The following is a 25,701-nucleotide window of genomic DNA, read 5'->3' on the forward strand; positions in this document are numbered from 1 at the left end:
AGTTAGCAAGAAAAAATGGACTATTAAGGACAATAAAGCGATAAACAATTTCATTTCCATTCTGTTCTTCACCTGAGTCAGTAAAAGCTGTTACCCAGTTTCTGAGCTGACAGGAGAAAGTGCTAAATAACTCCTAAATCAGGGGCATCTGGGTGGCTCGGTTGGTTGAACTCAGGTTCAGCTCCGGTCATGGTCCCAGGGACCTGAGATCAAGCCCCACATCGGGCTCCCTGCTCAGCGGGGAGTCTGCTTCTCCCTTTCCCTCTGCCCCTCCTCCCCACCTCTCTCTCAAACAAATAAATAAAATCTTTAAAAAACAAATAACTCCTAAATCAGGAAAGAAATCATAATAGAAATGAGAAAATATTTAGCATCATATTATACTGAAATAATACACATCATTAGGAGCTATTCCTCCTTTATTCACCCTTTTCCAAGGAAATTTCTCTGCCACATTTCCCAACAGCTAATGGATAAAGAAGCAGCATGTCGTAAGAGACTAGATTGCCTCAGCTGACTCCAAGCTCCACACTTTATAGCTCTGTGCCTCCACTGTCTCATCAATAAAATAAAGATAATGATGGTACATACTTATGTGCACAGTACCAGGTTAAGTGAGTCAATATTGGGCAAAGGACTGAGGTCAGTATTGTGTCTGGCACATGAATGCTGAGTATTGTATTAAAGAAAAAGGAAGAAGAAAAATTCTCAAGAGGTTATCACTCTTGCCAATGTTCTTCCCGTCTAAAGATGTGGGGAAACCCAATTATAGTGAAACGAGGAAAATTTTCCATCTTAGCACCATTTATTTTCCTTTAGCCTTCAGGTGTGCCCCATTGGGAAAAATCTGTGGAATCAAGTTCAGGTTGCATTCCCAGCTACTATGGACATCCTGGTCAAGCCTGGTCTTCAGAGAAAACCAACACCCACTGAGGAGGGAACTGTAAAACCACTCTGACATCAGCCTGGTTCTAAAGTCACCCTTCCTCATCACTAGCAAGAGTTCAAGTTCCTGTAACCAAGAGAGAAGAGTTTTGAGAGAAACCACTGTGCTCCTGCTTCAGAAAATCTACGGGCATAAATAGAAAGGTTATGTTTTCTTGACTTGCACAAAACAAAGACCTTAACTGGAGGGAAAATTTAGAGTAGTACATACAATGAGAAAAATAAAAGGCTCCTGCCCTTGTTTTTTATAGCTGACATCATTTCAGGAAGCAGACTGCCAAAGGAGGGCCAAATATTCCAGAAGGGCTGGAATCATCAGCAACCTTCATTTAATGTTCTCGGGGGTGAACGAGTCCTTCTTAGAGAAAACAAATGAAAAGAATGGCAAATCTTCCATTCAAAGAATTGAAATAGCCCCTTCCCATTTCCCTTTTACCTCTCCCCACCCCAATTTGATCCTACTTGCCTTGAATTCCCACAGTTCTGTTCTATCCTCCAAAGAGAAAGATAATCAGCTTTCCTCTCCCCTGCTGATGAGCTTGGCCACAATGTGGACACAGCCATCTCCTGTTATTGTAATTAGACACTGAACTAACAGATACTGAAACCCCATACTTTGATGTGTTTTGACTAAATTAAACAGCATAAGGGTGCTCCTGAGGAAATAGACTTGGAATGCATGTATCCACACTCTAGTCTTAAGCCAGAAACAATCTGTTCCAAATAGGCAGTCAGATGGGGGGCAGGGGGGAACGTCCTGGTTATTGCCACCATGTCCCAAGTCCCACCTACACAACTCAGAGGACAAGAGCTTCTTCTCTTAATACTAAGACTCTAAGATGCCCTTAGGAGTGAACTTCTTCTCCCTCCTCAGAGAAGTCAGCTAGTATTTTCTTCTTTTTACCTCATTGCCAAAATGACCAGATACTTGGGAAATGAAAAGCAAAAGCTTTTACGAAAATTATGTTTTCCCTCTCAGGGGACCCTCAGTACGGCAGATAAAGACTACTTCAAATCTCCCAAAGCAGAGAAAAGCTAGTCATGGTGATTAGTTCCTACAAATCGTGATCTGGTTCATTAAAATGCCTTCAGTGGGAGGCAAGTAGGAGGCTACTGGATAAGGTGTTGCCCTCAACAAGCTTACAGCATCTTTCCTAAGAGAAAATTCTCAGAGCGTCCTTTGGAAATGCTAGCATTTTAGGTTCCCTCTTTCTTAGCCACCCACCCAATGTCCCCAACTCATCGGTGGCACCAGAATGTTAGGAGGCTTGCACATCGGCACAGAGACCTGTTCCCTACCAGCCTGCCTGAGGGATTTATGGCTCCTCACACGTAAACCACCCAATGGAGGCACAGGAAAATTCCACCCCGAACTTGTCATAGAAAATACCCTTCTCTACTCTATATCCTCTTCATCAGAGATCTCAAAATTTCTCTTCTTTTTCCTCAAAAAAGAAATATTTTCTTCATTTCACTATTTCATTCAATTCTAATTTTTAAAAAATCCATCTATTACTATTTTTGTAAGGGAGAACACTGAAATTCAAACATATCCCTTGTACTTCTTTAAGCTAAAATACTACAGTGCAGAACATTTTGAAATTTTTATTTGTATCTCTTTTAAGTTTTATGATTTCTTTCAAATCCTGCTTCTTTAGCTCCCAGTGTGTTGCTTTTATATGTAGATAGAATCTGAAATGAACTTGTGATTTCTTGTAAGTTGCTGCAGTCAAGAACTCAGCAAGTACTATAGGAAACAACACTCCTTCAGTAAATGCCTCATGGAAACCAGGAGAGGCCAAACATAGTTTATATTATTTTATCCACCAATTTTTTTAAAAGTTTGTTTTAAAATAAGAGGATTAACTATTGACTCCTTTGACTAAAAAGATTACTTGTCCAAATAGGATAAAATAATTTTCTATGAGTTGGCATGAGGGATGGATTAAAGTTCCCTTAAAATCTTTATACCAACTAATAATTATCCATAGGAGGAAAAAATTATCTTACTGCTACCCAGCTGCCCAAATGCCACTCAATATAAGAAATGTCATCATGTATAAACTGCAGGACATTTTAGGTTTTTTTTTTTCAATTTCCAAGTAAGATGGTGATATTATACATGAAAGTTTTCTGGAAATATTTGACTTTACTAAGTTGATTGGTGATGAGAGGTCAAGAAAGGAGGGTAAAAAAAATTTTTTTAACATTTCATTTATTTATTTGAGAGAGAGAGCATGCACAAGCAAGGGGAGAAACAGAGGGAGAGGAACAAGCAGACTGTGCTGAACAAGGAGCCCGATGTGGGGCTCAAACTCACAATCCTGAGATCAAGACCTGAGCTGAGATCCAGAGTCAGATGCCTAACCAACTGAGTCACCCAGGTGCCCCCCTATTCACTTTTTTTAAAATGACAGCTCAAATGTCACCTTCTCCAGGAATCATTCTGTAATCTGACCCATTCCCTCTCCTCTGCTGTTTCACAAACCACTGGTCGCCCGTGTGAGTCAGGCTTCCAAATAACCTGGATTTTTAAAATCTTTCTCCTAAAACTCACTCCACTGTATTGCTGCTGATATTTGACTCTTTTGCCTTCCTCAACTCAGCTCTAGGAGGAGGACTGGAACTGTACTGAGCTCACCCCCAAGGCAGACTCAGTGCTCAATACATATTTGGTAGTGAAGGAACAGACGCACAGAGAGGGGAAGGGGCAGAGCCACCTCACTTGTCCCCTGCAGATGAGTTCTGCTGCACTCTATACTGTCACCACCCGTTCTAAGCACCACCGTATTTGAGTTAACGGATGTCTTCTAAATGGGAAAAGTCACTGGCTTCTTTTAAGCAGTATATCCAGCACGGCCTGTTCCAAACTGTTCATTCAGAGCAGAAGCCAAAGTCCTGATAACAGCTTTCCAGGTCCTGCCAGATGGCCTCACCCCACTCTCACTGCCTTTCTGACAACATCTCCCCAATCCTGACTTCTCTCTCTGCTCTAGCCACATGGGCCTCCTTGCTGATTCTTGAGAACACTGTTCCTGCCTCAGGGTCCTTACAGTTGTCTACAATGTCAGAAAGCTCTTCCTCCCAATAGCTGCACTTCCCAGTCTGTGCCCGAACATCACCTTCTTAGTGGTACCTTCTTCTTCTTTTTTTTCATATTTTATTTATTTGTCCAGGGTGGGGGGGCGGAGCACAAAGGAAGGGGGAGCGGCAGGCAGAGGGCGAAGCAGACTCCACGCTGAGCAAGGAACTGTTGCGGGACTTGATCCCAGGACCCTGGGATCATGACCTGAGCCGAAGGCAGAGGCTTAACCCACTGAGCCAGCCAGGCGCCCCTAGTGGCACCTTCTCTAACCACCCGTGCACCTCACACTTATACATGCCTGCATCTCTGCCTTGTTCTTCTCCATAGCGTTTAGCATCTGCCATGGGGTACATGTTAATTGTTGGTCTCCCTCAAGGGATGTAAGCTCCCTGTGGGTAAGGACTTTTGTCGCTTTTATTCCCTGCCAAATCCTCAGTATCTAGTTCCTGATACACACGAGTGCTCACGGGTTTACCTGGCACAGCAAGTCATGCTTTTCGAGCTTTTAAAAAGTAGTGCAAACAACAACCTAACAGACCGCCTAATTTAAAAACAGGCAAAGGGCTCGAATATAGAATAAATATTAGATAAAGAACACTTGATGTTTCTTTTAAGAAGATATATCTGGCCAATAAGCACATAAAAAGATGTTCCACATTACTAATCATTAGGGAAATACAAAACCACAGTGAGATACCACTTCACATCCATTAGGATGGCTACTTAAAAAAACAAAACAAAACAAAATGCAACAAAACGCAACAAACAAACAAACAAAAAAAACACACACCAGAAATCAACAAGTGTTGGCAAGAATGGGGAGAAACTGGAACTCTGTGCATTGCTGGTCATAACGGAAAATGACGCAGCTGCTGTAGAAAACAGTTTGGCAGTTCCGCAAAAAATTAAACAGAATTACCATATCATTCAGCAATTCCACTCTGGCCACAAATCCAAAAGAATCAAAAACAGGGACTGACAGATATCTGTAGACCATGTTTATAGCAATATTATTCACTATAGTCAGAAGACAGAAGTGTCCATCGATGGACAAACTGATACAATAATGTGTACATGTAACAATGGAATATTAGTCTTAATAAAGAATGAAATCTGACACATTTTACAACATGGATGAACCCTGAAGACATTATAAGTGAAATAAACCAGACACAAAATGACAAATATCGTATGATTCCACTTATATGAGGTACCTAGAGTAGTCAAATTCATAGAGACGAAAAGTAGAATAGTAACTGCCAGGGGCTGGGGGTAGGGACTAATGGGGGTTAGGGTTTCATAGGTACAGAGTTTCAATTTCAGAAAAAGTTCTGGAGAAGGATGGCAGTAATGGTAACAATGTGTGTGATGGTTAAATTGGTTAAAATGGTAAATTGTATATTATGTATAATTTCCCACAATTGAAAAGAGGCAGCACAGCTCTTGCCTTAAACTCTAATAAAAAGCCTAATATGTAAGGCAGATAAAAGGGAGGTAGCCGCAGCTGAAGCAGGAAACGGAGGGGTGGGATGTGTCCACTCTGCTTGGCACCTCCTCGCTGCCTCCTGGAACAAGGACCCCACAGAGAATCAGAACGATCACAGGGGAGAGTCACGGCTCCATGCTAAAGGACTTAGGCACTGGTTTCACTGTTCTTTTTTTTTTTTTAAGATTTATTCATTTATTTATAAGAGGGGGTGGGGCCTCAAGGGGAAGAGGGAAGGGAGAATCTTTTTTTTTTTGAGATTTTTAAAAATGTATTTATTTGAGAGACAGCAAGAGAAAGAGAGGGGGTGGTGAGGGGCAGAGGGAGAAGCAGACTAAGCAGGGAGCCCACACGGGGCTCAGTCCCAGGACCCTGGGATCATGACCTGAGCCAAAGGCAGACACTTAACTAACTGAGCCACCCAGGCGCCCTGGAGAGGGAGAATCTTAGGCAGGCTCTATGCTCAGTGGGGAGCCCGACTCCGGGCTCGATCTAAAGACCCTGAGATCACGACCTGAGCCAAAACCAAGAGGCAGACACTTAACTGACTGAGCCACCGAGGTACCCCTGGTTTCACTGTTGTTAAACAAGGACGTTAAAAAGTTACTCCTGGCCTTACTTGTAGGAGGAACTTAGCAACAAGGAAAAATGACATCAACTGGCCTTGGGCCAAACGTCAATGCTGACTAATTTTTACAGAAATCACTTCACATCCGGTGGCAGGGGAGAGCTATCAGGGCAAAGAGCAACATGAAGTCACTGGCACCCAGATTTAATTATCATCAATAGCTCACATGCTCTGAGCCCTTTTCCCTAATAACACAGTCCTTGAAACAATCCTGTCAAATAGGCATGAAGGAAAATTGTGTGATCTCTCATTTACAAATGGATAAAGATACAAAATTCAGTGGACATTATCCACAGAGAATCCCGAAAGTGGGACTGACTTTAGAATAACAACTGCTCACATTTATCAAGGATTTATTAATTTATTAATTAAGACAGTGGCTCAACATTTCCATGGACAACGGATGTCATACTTCCAACCATTCTTTTCCTACTACACCTGGTAAGAGTAACTATTATTATTCCTTTTTCTAGGGAACTAAGGCTCAAAGAATAACCATCCTAAGATTAACTAGTTTAATGAATGGTGGACTGTGATGGATTGCTCTGAAGCCTGCTATCCCAGAGCCTGTGCACTTAACCATTATGAGTCTGTACCGCCCGTCTGAGTCCTTGACCGCGGCTCTTTGGGAAAAGCCCAGTCAGCGCTTCCTTCAGCCTTGAACACAAGTGCAACTGTGAGTCTCCACAGGTCACTGTGTTTCTAAGCTGAACTAGTACGAACAAAATAAATCAGTGGTCTTAGTCCCTGTGCATAAATGCAATGAGATACTATTTCTTACACTGAGAAAAGATTTCTGGGTCCTTTACAATTCTATAAAATGTATATACAAAAATATCCTCAAGATGATTAGAATAAAAAGTCACATTTGGATCATCTCATTCAATGTTTGTTTTCTGTAAGCTAAACAAATCTGCTGGTGGCCAGAGTACCGATTAGTCCCTATACTTTTCTGAGTGTTTCTTCAGAACTTTCTGAGGATGTCTGCTTTCTTCTCCAGAAACTGAAGAGAGAAGAAAAACTTTGTGGTTTGTCAACAGGGCATTCAGTCTGCAGGGCTGCCCCATGGGATGCAAGGGCTTTGGGGGCCAAGTGGAAACAAGGATTAATTTGGAAGACATCAGGCAGAGGCTCCCACTGGACAACTCTAACAGACAGGCAAGTGGAAGAAAGGGGCAACGCCATGGCAGGGCTGTAAGCCAATGGTTACTTCGAGAGAAGCTTCCGGAGACCATCTCCTTCACAAAAATCTTACAGTGGCTCCTGTACAACCACCAAACAATAATATACATACATACATATATATATGGTATCTCAACAAAACCTATATATGATATGGGTTAGGTTATAAGAACCTAATAAACACCAGCTCTTCACACATGTGTCACCTCCAGTTTTGACTGCGTGATACCCTGAGTACAGACAGGCCGCTCCACTGACTCTGGGGACATTGCTTTTCTCTCTCCCATTACAGACGGGATTCAGCTCTAGCACCTCGCCGGGGGCCCAAGTGCCCCTGTGCCTCTCACCTGAGACCTGGGGGTGAAGGAGGGTCTTACCGAGTTCTCCTTCAGCTGCAGCCCCTCCCCATTGGGAAGGGAGGACCGTCGCTTAGCCGAGTTCCTGTTCGGGGTTGAGGTAATGGCCCCTGCTTTCTTCTTCACAGTGAGGACCTCACAGCTGGCTTGGTCTTCATTATGTGTGCTCTTCCCGGCATTGATAACCCTGCAGAAGAAGCCAGGAGAGTGGTCAGACGGTGAGTTCTGGGAAGCTCAGAGCTCAGTCTCAAGGGTCAGCCCAGGCAGTCTCCACAACTGGCACAAAACTAAAGCCCTACCTAGTGCATAGGACCCCGTGCTCTTGGTATTTTATGTTCCCAAGTAAACGAATTTTTCTAAAATGGAATTATATTAGTACATATTAAAGCATTTCCTAAAACACCAGGTGAGCCCAGCTCACCTTTCCAGGTGTCTGACAGGTGTGAGCAACCCCACCAACCCATTTTGGTCCAAACACAGGAGACAATCACTCTTTTGGCGATTACCATGAAGATCGATGGGCAGGCTGGGGGGATTCTGCTGATAAAGAGCAAACCCCCCATCAGTCTTACCAAAGAACAAGGCAGTGCGGTAATTTACAGCACATTGTAAAATCCAAGAGAACAGAGAACCACATTTCACTACCGCCGTGCCCACTTTGACTTTACTCACAGAGAAGTGAGTGCATCAAAGGTGTGTTCTTTTTAAATTATCTTTAATCCTTCATTTTTCTCCCCTAGAATAATATTCATGACATTGCCCAATTACACTAGGCTACAGGGCACTCTAATTTGGATATGTGAGCCTTTGATACTGTAGCATGTTGATAATGCTTTGGCTTAATTGCTAAACGTTATCGGCACAGGAACGCCTTAGAAGAACACGCCACATCATTCATCTACCTCTTCTGTATCAGGTGACTGCAGGTGAACTCTTGGGTTTCACCATCATTTTCTTATTAAGTAATTAATTAGCAGCTAAAATAGATTTCCCAAAAGAGAGAGCTCTCTTTAATTTGCCATTGGCTGTGTTTTCTTTTCAAAATTTTAACAGTGTCACAGTAGGTGATAGAACGAGTGTGGAGGGGTGGGGAACAGAACTCAGTGGCAAGGAAAGAAAAGATTTTTGTTGTTGTTGTTGTTTCAAGGCACGATAGCTGGAAATCTGGAAATCCACTCTGTAAGCGTGATGTGTACACCACTCTGTCAAGCGGCTTGTACTCCCTCCTAAGTAGAAGATAATCCTTTTCAAATAATTTTTTTTTACTTTTGAATTCTGAGATAATAATAGACTCATTAAATTGCAAAAACAGTGCAGAGAGTTTCATGCACCCTTCCCCCAACTGTATTATTTGACATCCCCACAGTAAATATCACAACAAGCAACTGACACTGATGAAATATTGTTAATCAGACAGCAGACGTTATCCAAATTTAACCGTTTTTAATATCAAACAGCTCTCGGTATTGAAAACTGTGTAGATTTCCATGAGCCAATGCATACTCACCACAACCGAACAGAAAACAGAAAGCACATGGGGATCCAAGTGGCCCAAGATCTAAGGGAGGATGTTTCAAGCATTCTTCTGCCAAACCTTGGGAGTGTATGGGCATGTTTCAGATGTCTTAACATTTGCTTCATTTTTCTTAAGGATTTTATTTCCCAGAGCGAATGAGAGAGAGAAGAGGGGGCATACACGAGCCCGGGGGGAAGGGCAGAGGGATAAGGAGAAGCAGACTCCGGGCTAAGGAGGGAGCCCGATGATGCAGGGCTCCATCCCAGGACCCTGAGATTATGACCTGAGTCGAAAGGCAGACACTTAACCGACTGAGCCACCCAGATGCCCCTTAACATCTACTTTAAATTTATTTTTTTTAATGTATTTTAAAAAATTTTGGGGGAAAAAAGCAATAATTCAGAGGTTCATTCCCATCTGTTACATGTGAACACAGAAATGTTCATGGTCTATATTTCAGGGAGCTTTGGCATAATATGCCTTCTATCTTTTCTCTTTAATTGACTGCTATCACTTGATTGGAAGGAGAAATTTTTTTAAAAAATATATCATTTGCAATTACTTATCTATATGTTATACGAAAAAGACCATACCTGTCATCTATTATTGCCCTTATTTGAAATTTTTTGGTTAATTAAAGCTGCTGCATAATCCTTACTGGGTTTATTATAAATTTCAACTTAAGCATATATTTATACACAAAAGCCTACTTTTGCTTATTTTCCATATTACATTTCTGTGCAAGATTTTTAAAAAGTAGATTGCTGCGTACAGCGTTTGAAACTCATTGTCCTAGGGGCCTGTGCAGGGAGGTGGGGAGCCTTGTGACCTCCGTGAGGTCAAATCTGCCTCTTGTGTTAATGACACACTCTTGCTGATGGAGGGATGAGGTGGGGAGAGATCAAGGCCTAGTTTTCTTTTTTCTTTTTTTTTTTTAAAGATTTTATTTATTTATTCGACAGAGATAGAGACAGCCAGCGAGAGAGGGAACACAAGCAGGGGGAGTGGGAGAGGAAGAAGCAGGCTCATAGCGGAGGAGCCTGATGTGGGGCTCGATCCCATCACGCCGGGATCACGCCCTGAGCCGAAGGCAGACGCTCAACCGCTGTGCCACCCAGGCGCCCCAAGGCCTAGTTTTCTGCCCCACCTTCACTCTCTCTCCTTCAAGGAGGCAATATTTTCACATGGTTTAAGTTAAAATGTAATGTCCTATGGTTTAAGTTACCGTGTGGCTACCTGCACGGAGACGGTTAACACTACCACACTTACCACCTAGGCTAAATCAATCACTCCAGGTTTCACAGCCAGGAAGTGGTGCAGCTAGGATGAGGAATGACCCCCCCACCCAACACAACCCAACCTCTTCCTATTACACTCGGGGACTTTGCACCGGCTGTGGTGGGCCAGGCTGAACAAGCAGAGTAGGGAGCTCAGTACCAGGCCTGACAGAAATGGGAACACGCTCCCTCTTCTGTAACTAGTGGAGCAAGAGCCCAGAGGGAGGATGAGGGATGGATGGTTCAGATCTGCCAGTCCTGACAGGCATCCACGTGTGGTCCCTCGGTCTGTGGCTGGCAGAAAACACGTGTTTGTCTGGAGTCTCCCTCTTGCATCTACCCCTGGAGAACCAATCCAGGCCAGATGAAGGAGGTTTGAAACACCACATTGCCTCTTCTCAGTCCCCGGCAGTGACTTCCCAAGCAACATGTGAGGGGGGCTGCCGGCTGGCTGGGGATGATACACTCCCCATGCGTCTCACATGCACGTCTTCCCTACGGAAAGCGGAAGTGGAGGTTTGGCTGGGAGAAGCAATTCGTGACAACCGTCCCCTCCCTACGCTGTACAACATCCTAGCTGCTATTTCCAGAACTTGGCATCACCCTGACCGCTGGCACCTAAACTTATGCTGTAGTCAAGTCTTTTTGTAACAAAAAAAGCATCACTGGTCTCCAATAGCTACATGCCAGGCTGACTCATCGGCCACCGCTGTTTTCCACCAGTCAACAAAGCTACTATAATTACATAAATCCTGAATTGCCGTCACCTGAAAGGGCTTTACCTCCTCTCTCTCTCAGTGGATATTAAACTCCAAAGTTGACCTAACTTCAGCAAGAAACCTTAGAAACTTTCTTTCATGCACGAGCAGCCTGGGGCCCTGGAGGACTCTGACATGCACAAGGTCACGCAGCTAAATACAGCAGGGCCGTGAACACACTTCTGAGTTCCCAGCAATTTCTGCTTTAGCTCTCAGTTGTTTTATTTTCCTATTGTGTATCTATTCTTATCGGCACTTGGTTCAGAGGGTTGTACTGCAATGACTCATCAAAGCCAGAGAACTGTGACAGAACAATCCCTGGTGGCCTTACTTTGCCATTTCACGTTGAATACTGCTTGTGAATGACACTAATGAAATATCAAAAAGTCAGAAATGTCGCCCTGGTGGGAAGACAGCAGCCCCAACCCGGAAAGCCTGTTTGGTCAGATATCTGATTATTGTTCAGATGTTGAAGTCACATTAATTTAAAGCCATTGCCTTTAAAAAACAACAACAACAACAGCAACACAATTCTTGTCCCATACTGTATATTATTTCAAATTCCTTATTCCAGCTTTAGTAGAAAGACCTGGTTTTTTTCTCAACTTACTTTGGCTTTAAAAAGCTCAGCCTCTATCAACTTAAATATTTTATTTTGTTCTTCAAAGGCAAATGATCTGTTTACAAAACGTAAATGAAACCTTTAATTCCTCTAAAAGTAAACTGAGAAACACTGTTTCCCCGAGCACAGAGGGATCACACTATTAATAGATTCAATCATTTTATTTAATCTAAGCAGCTGTATCAGTGGCTACACTCGCTTCTTATCTTCTGCTCCGGCATGAAGATGTGCATTCTTTATCTTAGCATTATTTTCCAACTGCCTACAAAGAGGGAAACTAACTCCCTTGGAATTGAACTGGAGGCAATAAAGCATAGCAATTAAGAACATGGGCTCTCTCCCCGGGACACGGCACACAGCAGGTGCTCAACAAATGTTTGCTGAATGAGTGAACGAAAACCAGAAATCAATTCTGCAACTTCCGAGACGTGGAGTAATAACAGTACCTTACATTTGTTGAGAATGAACTACGTGCCAGGACTGTCGTTAGCATTTTACATGCAGTAATTAACTCACTTAAGCCTCTTGTCAGCTCTGTGAGTTAGCCGCCACTGCTGTTCTTTTTAAAGGTTAAATCACAGCTAGTGGATAGCGAAGTGTTCAGCCAACCTACTTAACTTCTACAAACCTCAGTTCTTGAGCACTACTTCGTGGATTAAATTCTAGGAGTTGCTAAGTTATGTGTGTGTTGGGGAGGGGGGGGACTTCTGGTCATCGATAAAGAATTGGAAAAATTTGAAGTTCTGATTAAAATTCAGGTGGGAGAATTGTTGGAGGATGAATGGGAAGAACAGCTACTGTCTCCTCCATATGAAGTCCGTTCTTTCATCTCCTAGACGACCATGGCACATTAGCCCCGGGAAAGAGACATGTGATGAAGTTAAATTCATTTTAGGACTTCGTCTACCTTCCATTGTACCAAAACACCTAGATTTCTCCCTCTTGTAAAAACAGGTACACACAGCATTTGAAGGACTTGGAAGTCAGGAATCCTATGCATTTATCAGACACAGCTTGAAGCTATGACCTGAGGACCAGGCATGAATGTGACCACGAGACCACAGCTACAGCAAAACCTATTTAAAAGGAGCAAACGATTCATTCTGTGCCCCTGTCATTATATATATGTATTTCAGCTTTAAAGTCCTGGTTTTAATTACAGCTGTCAAACTATCAAGTTATCTGCCTTACCATCTGCTCAAAATCTTGACTACAAGGACACTTATCTGATAATATGACACAGAGAACAGGTCCCTATTACTAAATTCAGACAAGTAAGTACTCTCAAGTATACTCCAGCACTGAGCCCTGTCACAAAGGACACAGGCCCAGAGAACAAGCAGTAGAACCATTCTCAAAAGGATTTACAAAGACAATCAACAGAGCAGAGTCCCAGCTGACATTTTCTTTGAAGGATTCCAGGCATCATTTTACGTGATGGCTGTCAACTTCTTCCTCACCAACCTCCTCCCCTACCATACGCTCCTGACACGTCACAACAGGGACAATGGTTAGACAGACCTAGTCCAAACCTGGTCGCTGCTAATTACTAGTCCTAGCTGTGTGTTCTTCGGCAAGTAACTTTCTCTCTTTAAAATGGGGATAATAGTCCTCTCTGATCAGAGCAGAGCATGAGAATTAAATGCCCCAGCATGGAAAGTATTTAACAGTGTCTGGTACTCCGTATATATTATTTATTAATATTAGATCCAATACAAAGTTAGCTCTTTCTTCTGTTGGGCCCGAGGGACTTTATGCAGTTGTGAAAGTCTGAGGAGACTCTTCCCCCTCCCTCCCCTTTAGTATTCCTCTGCCTGCCTCAAGGACACATGGCCACCTCCACACATCCAGAGCCTTCAAGTGGCATCGCATGACACTTCCCAGAACAGGGACCTTGAGCAAGGACATCTGCTCCTCTGAGCCCTCTTCTCAAAATTATTGCAACAATGAAGCCGCATGCGACAGTGCTCTGTACACAGGAAGGCTCTCACAGATTCAGGACTGTGCTGTTTCTAGATTCCCATCCAGACCTGCCCACAGATGCCATTTCTGGATCCCCAGGCTCCCAGATTGAAAAGCTCAGGTCTCAGATCCCACAGAAGAAGACCAAATACAGAATCTGGCTTGGTTGTTTTGGTTCTTATTATTATATTGCTTTGTTTTTAAAAGAAATAAAGGTCTGAACAGTTTAGGCTATGAAGTTTACACTAGTGTTACGACTGCTGAGCAGGCAGTGATTACACTGGCTAAGAAGGAAGTAGTTTATAAAGGCCATCAGGTGAAGTGAGCTATTGCTGATTCATATATAATTGAGAAGCAGGCAGCAAAAGGCTGTAGGGGGAGGGAATGGAAATGAATCATTTATGGAAGACCATACACATAAACTATCGATGATTAAAATTCTCTTTTCTAAGTAACCTCCTAGGCAATGTTTCGTGTGACTCTCTGAAGTGGTTACTGACCTCCCAAGTAAGCTGGAATAAAAGGACAACTTAATTCCTAGCTCCAAGGGAGTTAATAAACTCTCATTCTTGGTATACTAGAAAACCATGGCTCTGACCAGGAAGCTAAGCCTTTGATAACAGCCATCAGCAAAAACAGCAGGATGTCCATCAAGAATAATGGCTTCTCCCAGACAGTTTCAGCCACCTCTGGGTAGGAGGGAGAACAGGAGGTCATCCCAGCCCATTCAGTTAACAGTCGGTCCGGTGTTACAAGGGAGGACAAGGGATGTCAGGAAGTGGAATTTTCTGGGGTGTTAGGCTCTCCCCTTTTGGAAGGTGACTAAATACCAACACATGGAGGAGGCAGGTGGTTGAGAAGGAAGATAAACACAGGTGGGAAAAGAGCACATCCATGCACATCTTCTCCATCAGGCAACCTCACACCTCTGGTTCCCAGGTCCTGTCCGTCATGAAGGGATATGACCAATACAGGGATGCTATGGGATCTCAAGAGCCACATTCAGCCCCCAGAGAGGTTACCATTTTTAAATTTTTGCCCACAAAATATTTTTTTAAAAAGTGAACTAGTAGGCATGCCTGGGTGGCTCAGTCGGTTAAGCGTCTGCCTTTCACTCAGGTCATGATCATGATCCTGGAGTCCTGGGATTGAGCCCCAAGTCAGGCTCCCTGCTCAGAGGGGAGCCTGCTTCCCCTCCCCCCCATGCACTCTCTCTCTTTTGCTATCTCTCTCTCTCAAATAAATAAAATCTTAAAAAATAAAGCAAATTAGTTGCCAATATTGAAAAATTGCGATTTTACATTAAAATCTTCATTTTCCTATTTCTCTTGAAAAACAGTACGTCAGGTTATACACCTGTCACAGTCTCCTGCAACAACAGAGGTAGGACATATTTTCCCTAGCTCACCCCAGACCTCACTCTACTTGTGCCATTGAAGTAACCAGCCTGGACCCAAGGCATTTGATTCTGCAACCCTGTATACAGATCTCTGGGACATCATACGTAAACCAAGAAAATTATTAGACACGTAGTATACTGACTGAAACCATTACTTTAAAAATATTCACTGTGTAACCACATAGGGATGAACCAAGAAGACTAGGATGTGGTTTCCACTCACGGAACCCGCAGTCATCTATAGTTGGGAGACCTCCTTACAAATCACTACGGTCTGCTCAGATTGATGCCATGCTCAAGGTGTGTGTCACAGGGATCTGAGCATTCAGAAAAGACAACTCTGCAACAAGAGTCAGGTAAAGTATCACAGAGGACATGGCATCTGGGCTCAGCCTTACGGAATGAAGGAGAAAATCGACAATCAGAGAATAGACAAGGAAAGGCTCTCCAGGCAGAGGAACAGCCTGTGAAAGCAGAGAGTGATACAAACTTTATAAAGAGGGTTTGGGTGTGGCCTGAGTCTAGGTTTGGTGAGGGAGCTACGAGAGAACCAGACCATGAAATTCTATGGAACTTTATCCTACAGAGCTTATGACCCATGGGGAGAATCTAAGATTGTTTAAACAAAGGAGTCATAGGATCTAAACTATTTAGGAAGATAACAGTAGTGCCTAAATGGAGGTTGGTCTATAGAGGATGACTGACGAAGGCGACGGGATCAGCCAGGGTCTCTTATAATAGTCCAGGTGACCAAGAGGCCAGGAATCAAGCACTGGCACTGGGGAGAAGTGAGGGTTTCAGAGGAGGTGAAAGAACCGAGAATTCCCAGGAAGACCTGTTGGACATGGGTCAGGGAGGAGAAAGCGCAAAGAGGAGCATTCTCAGGTTCCACCAGCAGAACGAGCACAGGAGGTGCAGCAGTTATGAACGGAGAGGAGAAGATGAAACACCGCGTGCGGCTGGGGAGTGCTGGGGGAGGAGATAACAAAATTGCTTTAAGGTCAGTGCACAGAAAATTCTTGGTACCAGAAATCAGAAAGGCTGTGGCAGCCCACACTGACCTAACCAGGGGTCAGCAAACTATGGTTCGTGGGCCAAACCTGGGCCACTGCTTGTTTTGTATGGCCCCCAAGAATGGTTTTTACATTTTTATGTATGTGAGGGGGAAAAAATTGAAAGAATATTTTGTGACCTGTGAAAATTATATGGAGTTCAAATCTCAGTGTCGATAGTTTTACTGTTTTACTGGAATACACCCATGTTCATTCATTTACGTATTGTTAATCGTGACTTCCCCGGTACAATGGCAGTTCATAGTTTCGACAGAGACTGCCTGCAAAGCCTATATATATTATTTACTATCTCTACTTTTACAGAAAATGTGTGCTGACTCCTGTACTTAATTAACTATTCGACTGAATGGTCTAAAATTGTTGTAGGTCAAAAAAGTCAAATACTGACAATTTTGCATTATTACATGTAATACAGAAGTGAAGCAGAGAAGAGAGCTATCGATTTGGACAGAACTTAATGTGCATCTTGGTGTTATTAATAACATTAGCTTTGGATATACTTTGCAGCTAGCATTTGGGGGCCATCACTAGCTTCTCACCAATATAACGAAATAGTTGAAGATTAAAGGACAAACACTCAAGCTCAAAAGCAGCTAGGGTGTTGTCACACAGATCTCCCCACATACTTATCAATGTTTTCCTCTTCCTATTGGCTATTTAGAAACGAACTTTCAACAGAGCCAAGATAAAAACCAGAAAGCTTCTGTTGGGCATTTCCCTTCAATTATTCGCCAGGTCTTTTTGGCAAAACCATTAATATCACCGAAGTCCAACTTCCGCATTTAAATAAGGAAGTCTGCACGTTGTCCGATGCTGGAGCAATTCGCACTCAAGGCCACAGTGCCGCTCGGTTGGGGTCAAGTGAAAGGAAAATAAAACCCACCCAAACAGACATCAGGTTTGGAGATTTTGCATTAAATAAAGCCAGTTTAGAACAACATTACTTGCATAAGTTTTTGTTGGCAATTAAAGAAAAAAAAAAGCAATGTGCTTGGAGCTACTATTTCTAAAGATAAGGTTTCCTTTATTTATTTACCAGATATATCAGAACTAACAAAAATATCAGAGAAATGTATTTTTTTCAAAACAAAATGAAAGTTAATCTCAAATGTGTAACTTAAAAATGTGAATTTCAAAAAGGCTGAAATTGACAAAATGAAACCAAAAGATAAAAATACTCTAATCTCAACAGACATCAAATAAAATACATAACTTTTTAATCAGCCGTTTCCTCAAAAACTTGATACAATCTTGACTTTTCCCTTGCTCAGGGATAAACAAAGTTCTGGACAATCCAGAGCTCCCCTATGATCCTTTTTAACCTTAAGGCAACACAAGAACAATAATTTTATACAGAAGAGGGTTGTTTGGTGGTAAGAAGGATGAAACTCTAACTTGAGAGTTCTGAATCCTGGTTTTAGAAATGATCTTTTAAAAATGTGCTCTTACAAGAGAGGGGAAGCCCACTCGTCCACCTATCCTCAAATGCATGGGCTGAGCTGCCTGGACACATAACAGAGCAGGTAATGCCAAGAGGGGCAGGCAAACAGGTTTCCATCTGCTAGAAATTTGGGTGGCAGTTAAGAGCAGAGAGACTCTGGAACCAGATTCCCCAGGTCTGAATGCTAGATCAGCCAGTAAGTACCTGTGTGACTTACACTTTATCTCTCTATGCCTCAGCTTCTCATCAGTAAGATGGGGACAGTGAGCAGTACTTTCCTCTCAGGATGGTTGTCTGATTGTCAAACAACAGTCGTTCAAGAGCTTTAGATCTAACAACTTAGTGAAGAATATTTGTAACCCTACACACGAGAGGTGATGTCATTACCCTCATTTTATTGACTCCATCAATAATATCCTATGCAAAACAATTCAGTTAAACATCCTAGACAAGCTGTTCTGGCATTTTCTCCTAGCAACTGAGTTTTTAAATGATGTTTTATGTTCACACAAACGAAGCTCTTGTAATTAGTTGTACAACAGCCTATAAATAGAACACAGGTATTGCGAGAAGGAACTGTGACATGTCACAGGGTTTCAGCACGCCAATCTACCTTTTCCGAGGCAAGCACAGAATTACTGCAAATGTACATTAACAGCAATGATTAATTTCCCACTCATTACTGAAGTCACTACTAAAAAAAAAAAACCACCACAAAACACTTTATTTTAATTGAAAATAATCTGCTTTGGACAATCTTCATCCCTACGTTAACCAATTTGTAGAAAAAGTCTGTTTCGTTTTCAAACTAAAGCCTGAATACAAAAAGTAGCCCTTCGAAAGCTGGTTGTTGTGTGGTCAAACATTTTTACCTTTGTGCCTAGACGCAGGGCAAATCCACGAACACATTTCAACCCTCCCTAACTCACAAGGGAAAAACTTGAGGCCCCACAAGGGCCAAGAGCGGTTTCATTTTAGGCAAACCGATCTCTACACCCTCAAAAAGCTCTCTAGAAAGTACGAGACTTGCTATGGCCTTGGAGGGGACAAATGGCTGACAAGGATGTAAACTATTACACTGGATGCCCAGTACCACCCTTAAATAAAAAGGACGAGGTGGGCTACCAATATATTTCAATTAGCCCCAGAGAGGCATGCTCCATAACGCCATATAGTGATTTTAGTTGTCTTCCCCCAACGCAGGTCACACAGCAGGGAGCAGGCACTCAACAAACATTAGTTGAACGAATGAACAAATGAACTTATTTTCTCCATAACATCCCTTGAGGGTCACTAGAATAACAAGTGAATTCTAAGACTGCCTGTTTGTTTCTTAAAGCTTAAAATATTTTTATTGGGGCTTCTCGTGCTCTGGCTTCAAGGAAAATAACTCTATGTTCCAAAGAAAAAAAATTTAATTATAAGTGCTAACGAACTCGGGAGCAGGGCATGTTAAGTGAGCCCCAAACATCTGCAACAAAGTGGCTGACAGAACAGAACCCCGTGCATCTCTAGGTGGTATCTTAACTCCACTGTGGGGCTCCGCCTTATAAGCAAGTACACGCTCAATAGTAGTGCTCTATGAACAGTAAGCCTGACCCAGGTGGCCTTGGCAGGCCAGGGCGGTGCTCTCTCAACACGGAGACTGCTGTGCAGGAGGGAAACTCCAGAGGTCAAAGGGGGCCTTAGAAGTAGTACAACGACAATTCTGAAGTCATCCGTGTGAAGCTGCCCAGCAACACGGTGAGTTATGGCAGAAAGCAGAAATTCCCTTCACTGGGAATGTCCAAAAGCTGGCTGATCCCGTCAGGGACACTCTGAGGATCTCTGAACGAAATGAGAAGGCTCTAAGGCTTCTTTTCCTTACAACTGTTGAGCCTCTATCTGTCCCCACCTCCAACTCCAGTTAATGTAAAATCTAACCTGCTTTCAGAGCTAAAATTAATTTATTATGGAACATAGCTTTAGAGTGGTCCTTGTCTAAGACAATCCCGTGATACCTGGTAAACCATATTTGACATATGGTTAGTCTCTAGCCACTTGGCGAGCAGAAATTCAATTAACTCAAACTTCTTATCCCCAACTAGCCCTCTATGTCGGAGTGTGGAAATGAGCCTCAAATGTTGCTGTTCCCTGGGGCTTCCATTTGGCTTGCTTTTCTTCCTACCAAACGTTCCCTGGGAGATCTTCTCTATTCCCAAGGCTTCATTTAAGACCCAAACACTAAGCATATTCGTATCTACAGCACAGATCTCTGGCGTGTCTGACCTGCGTTTCTGAATGCCTTCGGGATCTCTGCATTTGCATATCGCACCCATTCAAGCTGCCCAAACATGCACTCATTTTCTCTTTCCTTCTGCCGTCTACCACTGTTTCAAATGCGATCCTCCTTCTGTTGTTCCTGCCTTCGTGGACCAAGAATCCCAAGGAACATCCCTGTCGTCCTAGCTTCTGAGTACACTCCCCCACATCTAGTCCCTCAGCCTGAATGTCACAACTAGTACCCAGTTTAGGTCAAGTTCCAACGCAAACCTCCTAACTGGTTGTCCCCTCTTCCCAATAAATCCTGCACAGCATGACCACACTGACCTTTCTCAGCCATGAATATGGCCATGTCTCTCCCATGTTCCAATTTCTTCAAAGGACTCTGAAAACTTCAGGGGAAAACACAAACTCCTTAGATTGCCATACAAGGGTCTTCATGATTTAGCCCTTATCCATATCCTCATCCTCCTCTCATCTGCTCTCCTCACACCACAAAAAACAGCCATTGGTTTACAGAAAGCAGTGCTGCTGCACACAATTCCCCGACACTTGCCTCTCCCTCCGCCTAGGATGGTCTTAACCTCCTCCTGTCTGACAAATGCCCCCGTGTCCTTCAACACTCATTTTAAGCACCACATCATCCTAAGGCTGCCTGACAAGCACTCTTGATTGTAGTTCTTAAACACCACAACGTAACCACTAAGTAGGGCACTTGTAACACTCATGGAAATTACCAGAAATCTGGACTGCTTTCCTAGCTCTGCCATTTACTAGCTGTGTGACTTGGGTAAGTTAATTGACCTTTCTAAAACTCAGTTTCTTTACATATAAAATTGGGCTACTGGGTGAACTAAGAATATGAATGAATGTAAAATGCTTTGAAAAGATCTGGCAGAGACAGACTCTCTTTTGGACATTCTCTTTCCCTCCTAACCTCCTCCCATCGACTCATACAGTTGTCCTTGCCCACAACTGATTGGTCCAGGGCTAGCCGCCTGACATTAGTTGAGCCAATAAGCAGTCTTCCTTGGAAAATGAAAGAGGAAAAGGAAGGGGAGAGAGAAAGAAGAGAGACAGAAGAGAAATGAAATCAATCATTTTTAAGAATACAGATTACAGGGTGCCTGGGTGGCTCAGTCAGTTAAGCATCCCTTGGTTTCTGCTCAGGACATGGTCCTGGGATTGAGGGTGGACCCCCCACACACACACCCTCCCCACCCCCCCCCCAGGCTGTGTGCTCAGCATAGAGTCTGCTTGAGATTCTCTCCCTCCTCCGGGCTCTCAAGTTCTCTCTCATTCTCTCTCTCTCTCTCTCTCTCTCTCTCTCTCAAATAAACAATCTAAGAATACAGATTATAAATAGAGAATCTAAGTAGAGTCTGAGTGCCTAGTTCCAGCTGAGACCCCAGTTACCCTTAGAATATCTGAGTAACCCCAATATCCTACAATAAATTCCCATGAGGTGGCTGTCAATTAAAAGTTAAGAAGTCTAACAAAACCCAAGTCGCATACAAACTCTTCGGTACTGTTACTGTAGTAATAAGTACCATGAAGGCAGAAGTAGAATCTTATTTGATTTCGTATTCTCAGAGACTGGCACAGTGTCTGGTATAAAGCAGGCAAATCTCTACTGAATGAAAGGCTGGTTGGCTTCAGGAGAGAAATAGTAACTTGAGATTAAAAGTCTTTATTACAGCTCAAGAATCTCTAGGTACCTGTCCTAAGTAGTAAAAGAGAAACTATAATTTTTAAGGTCACAAAATTTTGATAATTATGATCAAAAATAGGCACTGAGATACACTTCTGGTGTATGGCCACTGGTCATTCAGTACTTGAATATCCTAAACTTGTTATGAATTGAGCCAATCCAAGTTGTTGGGAAGATTTTTTTTTTAACTGTATACTATGAATAAATGCTAAACTAATGTAGAAAACTATTTCTGAAGCTTACCGTCAGGAGACAGTAGAATATTCCATTATTAGAAATTTAGCAACTGAGAGCTAATCACTACTCCCAACCATGAGCCTGAAATACAGAGGGACTTATTTAAGTCTCAAATTGTTGGAACTTCCACAGATTCAAAATGAGGTTAACGGATGACCTTCCCTACTGCATTTCAGTCTAGAGATTAAAATAGATCTCATTGTTCCAGAATCCTGGCTGTAGCAAGAAATAGGCTCTAAATGGCTAGAATGAATTTTAATAGCAGAACCAGGAGCTTGAGGAAGGAAATCAGGAGGAAGAATTTTTCTTCATAAAAAAGTCCATAAGGGTAATTTCCATTTCATTGTGTTTCTAAACTGCCCATGTTTGTAAGCTCGTTGCAACACACCCTTTCTGCATTGACATGAAGCATGAATTAATGAGAAATAATAGTAAAAAAAAAAAAATTCTTACACCCTACATTTTCAAAACACTAACTTACTAATGCATTCCTAAAGGGTTATAGTACAAAAGTTTGTGAATAAGAGGACTGATCAACTTAACCTACATTTAGACCAAAACATTCGATTCACTTACAGGCTCGAAATTTCACTAAACTATAACCTAATGAAGCACAATACCAACTGACTATAATGTGATTTATGACCCCTTTTCTATGGAAAAGTCCATTTAGAATTCCAACTTCTGATATTAATAATGGTTCTCATACTTTAGTGTGCATACGAGTCACCTGGAGAGCTTCTTATAACATGGATTTCTGAGTCCCACTCCCAGAGATTCTGACTTAGCAGATGGAAGGTAAAACCTTGGAAAAGTTCCCAAATGGTAGTGACAGCTTTGGTTTACTGATGACACTAAGTAGCACTGGCCTAGATGAAACACGGTCCCTTTAGATCTGATCTAGTCAGGGACTGGAATTCCCTTGGTTGAGGGAATGAGGCACCCTCATGCCAGTGAGCTGAAGAGAGTATGTGATACCCCTAGTTTACAAGCCACTGGTGCTGGCTAGTCCTGCTGGAGTCAGACGTTCAAGAGGCTTCTAGAAATGGAAAGGGGCAGGGGCTTGACTGGGGTGGGGGTGGTGGGAGGGGCTCCCCATGATGGAGTTGAGAATGAGGGTCCTGGCAGGGCTCTATGGGATCACCAGCTAAAGGGAAGGAAGTTTGACGAGTGGTGGTTATGTCTGCCACACCTGAAACTCATGTTAGGAAATGTTTGGCAATAAAAGAGAATCGGTTAAGAGGCAGTGGGGGTGGGAAAGGCAATCCACAGGAGGCACGTTCCCAGTGGTGGAAGTGGCTGCAATGCAAAGAGGAGAAGGGAATTTTGACTGTTTAACACATCGAAGGTAAATTATCATCTGGGGCAACTATTCTCATGTCAAAGGTAATTGTACATTATCTAAATTCCAAATTATTAACTACAAGATACTTTTTACTAAGAAAAAGACTAATGTAACACTAATTAGTACCTTATAATTTAATTGTACATTGTTTCATTTGAACTTCCCAATGATAAGGTAGATAGGACAGGTAGCATTTGTCCCACTTGATAAAAATTGAATCCAGAAAGCTGACTAGCCCAGGTTCAAACAGTTCCCGAGTGGTAAAGCCAGACTCAGATCCCCACCAGATTCCAAGGTCTACCACCACCACACCCTACACAGTAGAGAAAGGCAGCTGAAAAGTTCACAGATTCCGAAGGAAAACGTGGGCTCTGCTAGTATCACCGAAGTCAAGGAGGTGAGGATTTAAGAAAGGAAAGTGACAGATGCCAGGAATAGCTCAAGTATCTGCTAGATCTGGCAATGAAGAGGTTACGAGTGGCCACTGGTACGGATCCAAAGTCCTAAAATACTCTTCCCTCCCCGAGAAACTTTTAAGATGATAAAATGCACTGTCTTGAGACTGAATGTACTAGTTTCCAGAGCAGTATTTCACTTGTCTGCTTGTTTTTATGAATAAGTGAGGGAAAAACCTGGTAAGAGCATCCACTTCTCCATCAACAGACTTTAGCTCTAATCCAAAGGTGATACTGGTAAACAACTGCTCTGAAGACCCTCACAAATTCCTAAAAAATTATATAGCAATTTAGAGGGTCACTGAACAAGAACTGACAGCTTTCTAATTAGCTCCAAACTCAAAAGCTGTAGAGACATGTAAAAATCTAATGTGCTTTTGTAGTCAATGATTAGTTAATAATTTATAGCTTTAAACTTTCATATAATTCTTTTAAAACTCGGAAAACTTCCGGTAAGCAGAGATTTTTATCAACATTACACAAACAGAAGTTTTTGCTCTTTAAAAAAAAAAGAAATCTATCTCATTACTGTGATCTCCAGGATATAATAAATGGAAGAAAGCAATATTACACCACCTTTTTTGTAAGACAAAACAAGAACACACACACAAATAGAAATGCTGAAAGAATAAACTAGCAACTAATAAAAACCGATACAGGGGTGAAGAAAGGAATGGAACTGAAACTTTTCTAAGTTTGTGTACCTTTAAAAAAAACACACCTACACACCTTTGACTTTTGAAAATTAAATCAAAAATGAAAAAATGCACACCCCATAGTTGAAAACAAACTCAAACAGTATATTAAATTGCTAATCTAATCATACAGGTTATTGCAAGTGACTTCTGAACAACCATAATCTAAGGAGAAAAATATTGCAGAAAAATCTTAAAATTTGCTCAGAAATATTGTATTAAAATTTTGAAACTATGTTACATGTGCTAGTAGGATATAGGAAGCATCAACGTTATCAAGTCCTCAGATTTGTAATTTAAGGCAATAAATATAAGGAAAACCTTATAATATTAAATTGAAATTGGAAATATCAATAGGAACTCAATTGTTGAGACGCATATTTCGTAACTGTGCACTGAAAGGGCCCGGAAGCTGTGGCACCACAGGACTGAGTTTTCAGAGCACCGTTCCCCAGTGAGAGGTAACAGGCCTCCTTGGGAAAGTAGCTGGCTATCAGCAAGACACAATGAAAGCACTAGGTTGAATCAGAAAGCAAAGAAGCACTCGAAGATCACAGGCATTTCAGAAGGACACACGAGCACGTCTGAAGGGACATAACTGGCTAAATCTGAGAGAGTTTGAGCATCAAAAATAAACAGACTTTTACATAGAGGAAAGCAAATCCCTAAATCCATAGTGATAGTTAAAGGAATGAAAAAAACTAACTTGCTACCACTGGGAGTGACTGTCATGATAGCTACTTATTCTGAAAATTGATAATTAAAGGGGGTAAATTAAATGATGATCGTGTGTGTGTGTGTGTGTGTGTACACGCAAGAACAGCAGTTCATCTCCAGTTATTAAAGAAAAATCCTCTCAACAGAAAAAAGTTACACAGTACATAGAAGAAGTGATCATTAGAAAACAATCATTTGACAATCCTCAAAGAAATATTTGGTTTGGGCAAAGATCATAAACATAAGCTAAACCCTTAGGTGAAAGATAATTAGCAAAAGGATATTTACATGGTGCCGAAGTATCACTGCACATACATGATAATCTCCCATCACCCACAGGGGAAGGTTACTGGTACTGTAGGGAAACTACAGCTCATTCAGATGGAAATCTTTCTTTCCAGGGGTCTTCCTAGGGGGAAGACTCATTGGTAAAGGGAACATCTTTACCTTCTCTCCCACAATGAATACAGGGGAAAGAGAGGCTATTCCTTCTACTGTCTGTCTACCTAACCTAAGCGGGGGGGGGGGGGGGGGGGGGGGGGGGGGGGG

The 25,701-nt window shown here is 42.3% G+C and overlaps 1 protein-coding gene across 2 annotated transcripts in view; it reads right to left on the reverse strand.

Moving 5' to 3' along the window:
• PPM1H (protein phosphatase, Mg2+/Mn2+ dependent 1H) overlaps positions 1-25,701 on the reverse strand; it is a 238,941-nt gene that overhangs the window by 137,948 nt on the left and 75,292 nt on the right. For both annotated transcript variants that reach the window (XM_040637216.1, XM_040637215.1), the window contains exon 2: positions 7,704-7,869. In XM_040637216.1, the coding sequence (XP_040493150.1) occupies positions 7,704-7,869 (166 nt within the window). The remainder of the gene's footprint in view (positions 1-7,703; positions 7,870-25,701) is intronic.

This window comes from Ursus maritimus, unplaced genomic scaffold, assembly GCF_017311325.1.
Source record: "Ursus maritimus isolate PB19 unplaced genomic scaffold, ASM1731132v1 scaffold_21, whole genome shotgun sequence".
NCBI lineage: Eukaryota > Metazoa > Chordata > Mammalia > Carnivora > Ursidae > Ursus > Ursus maritimus.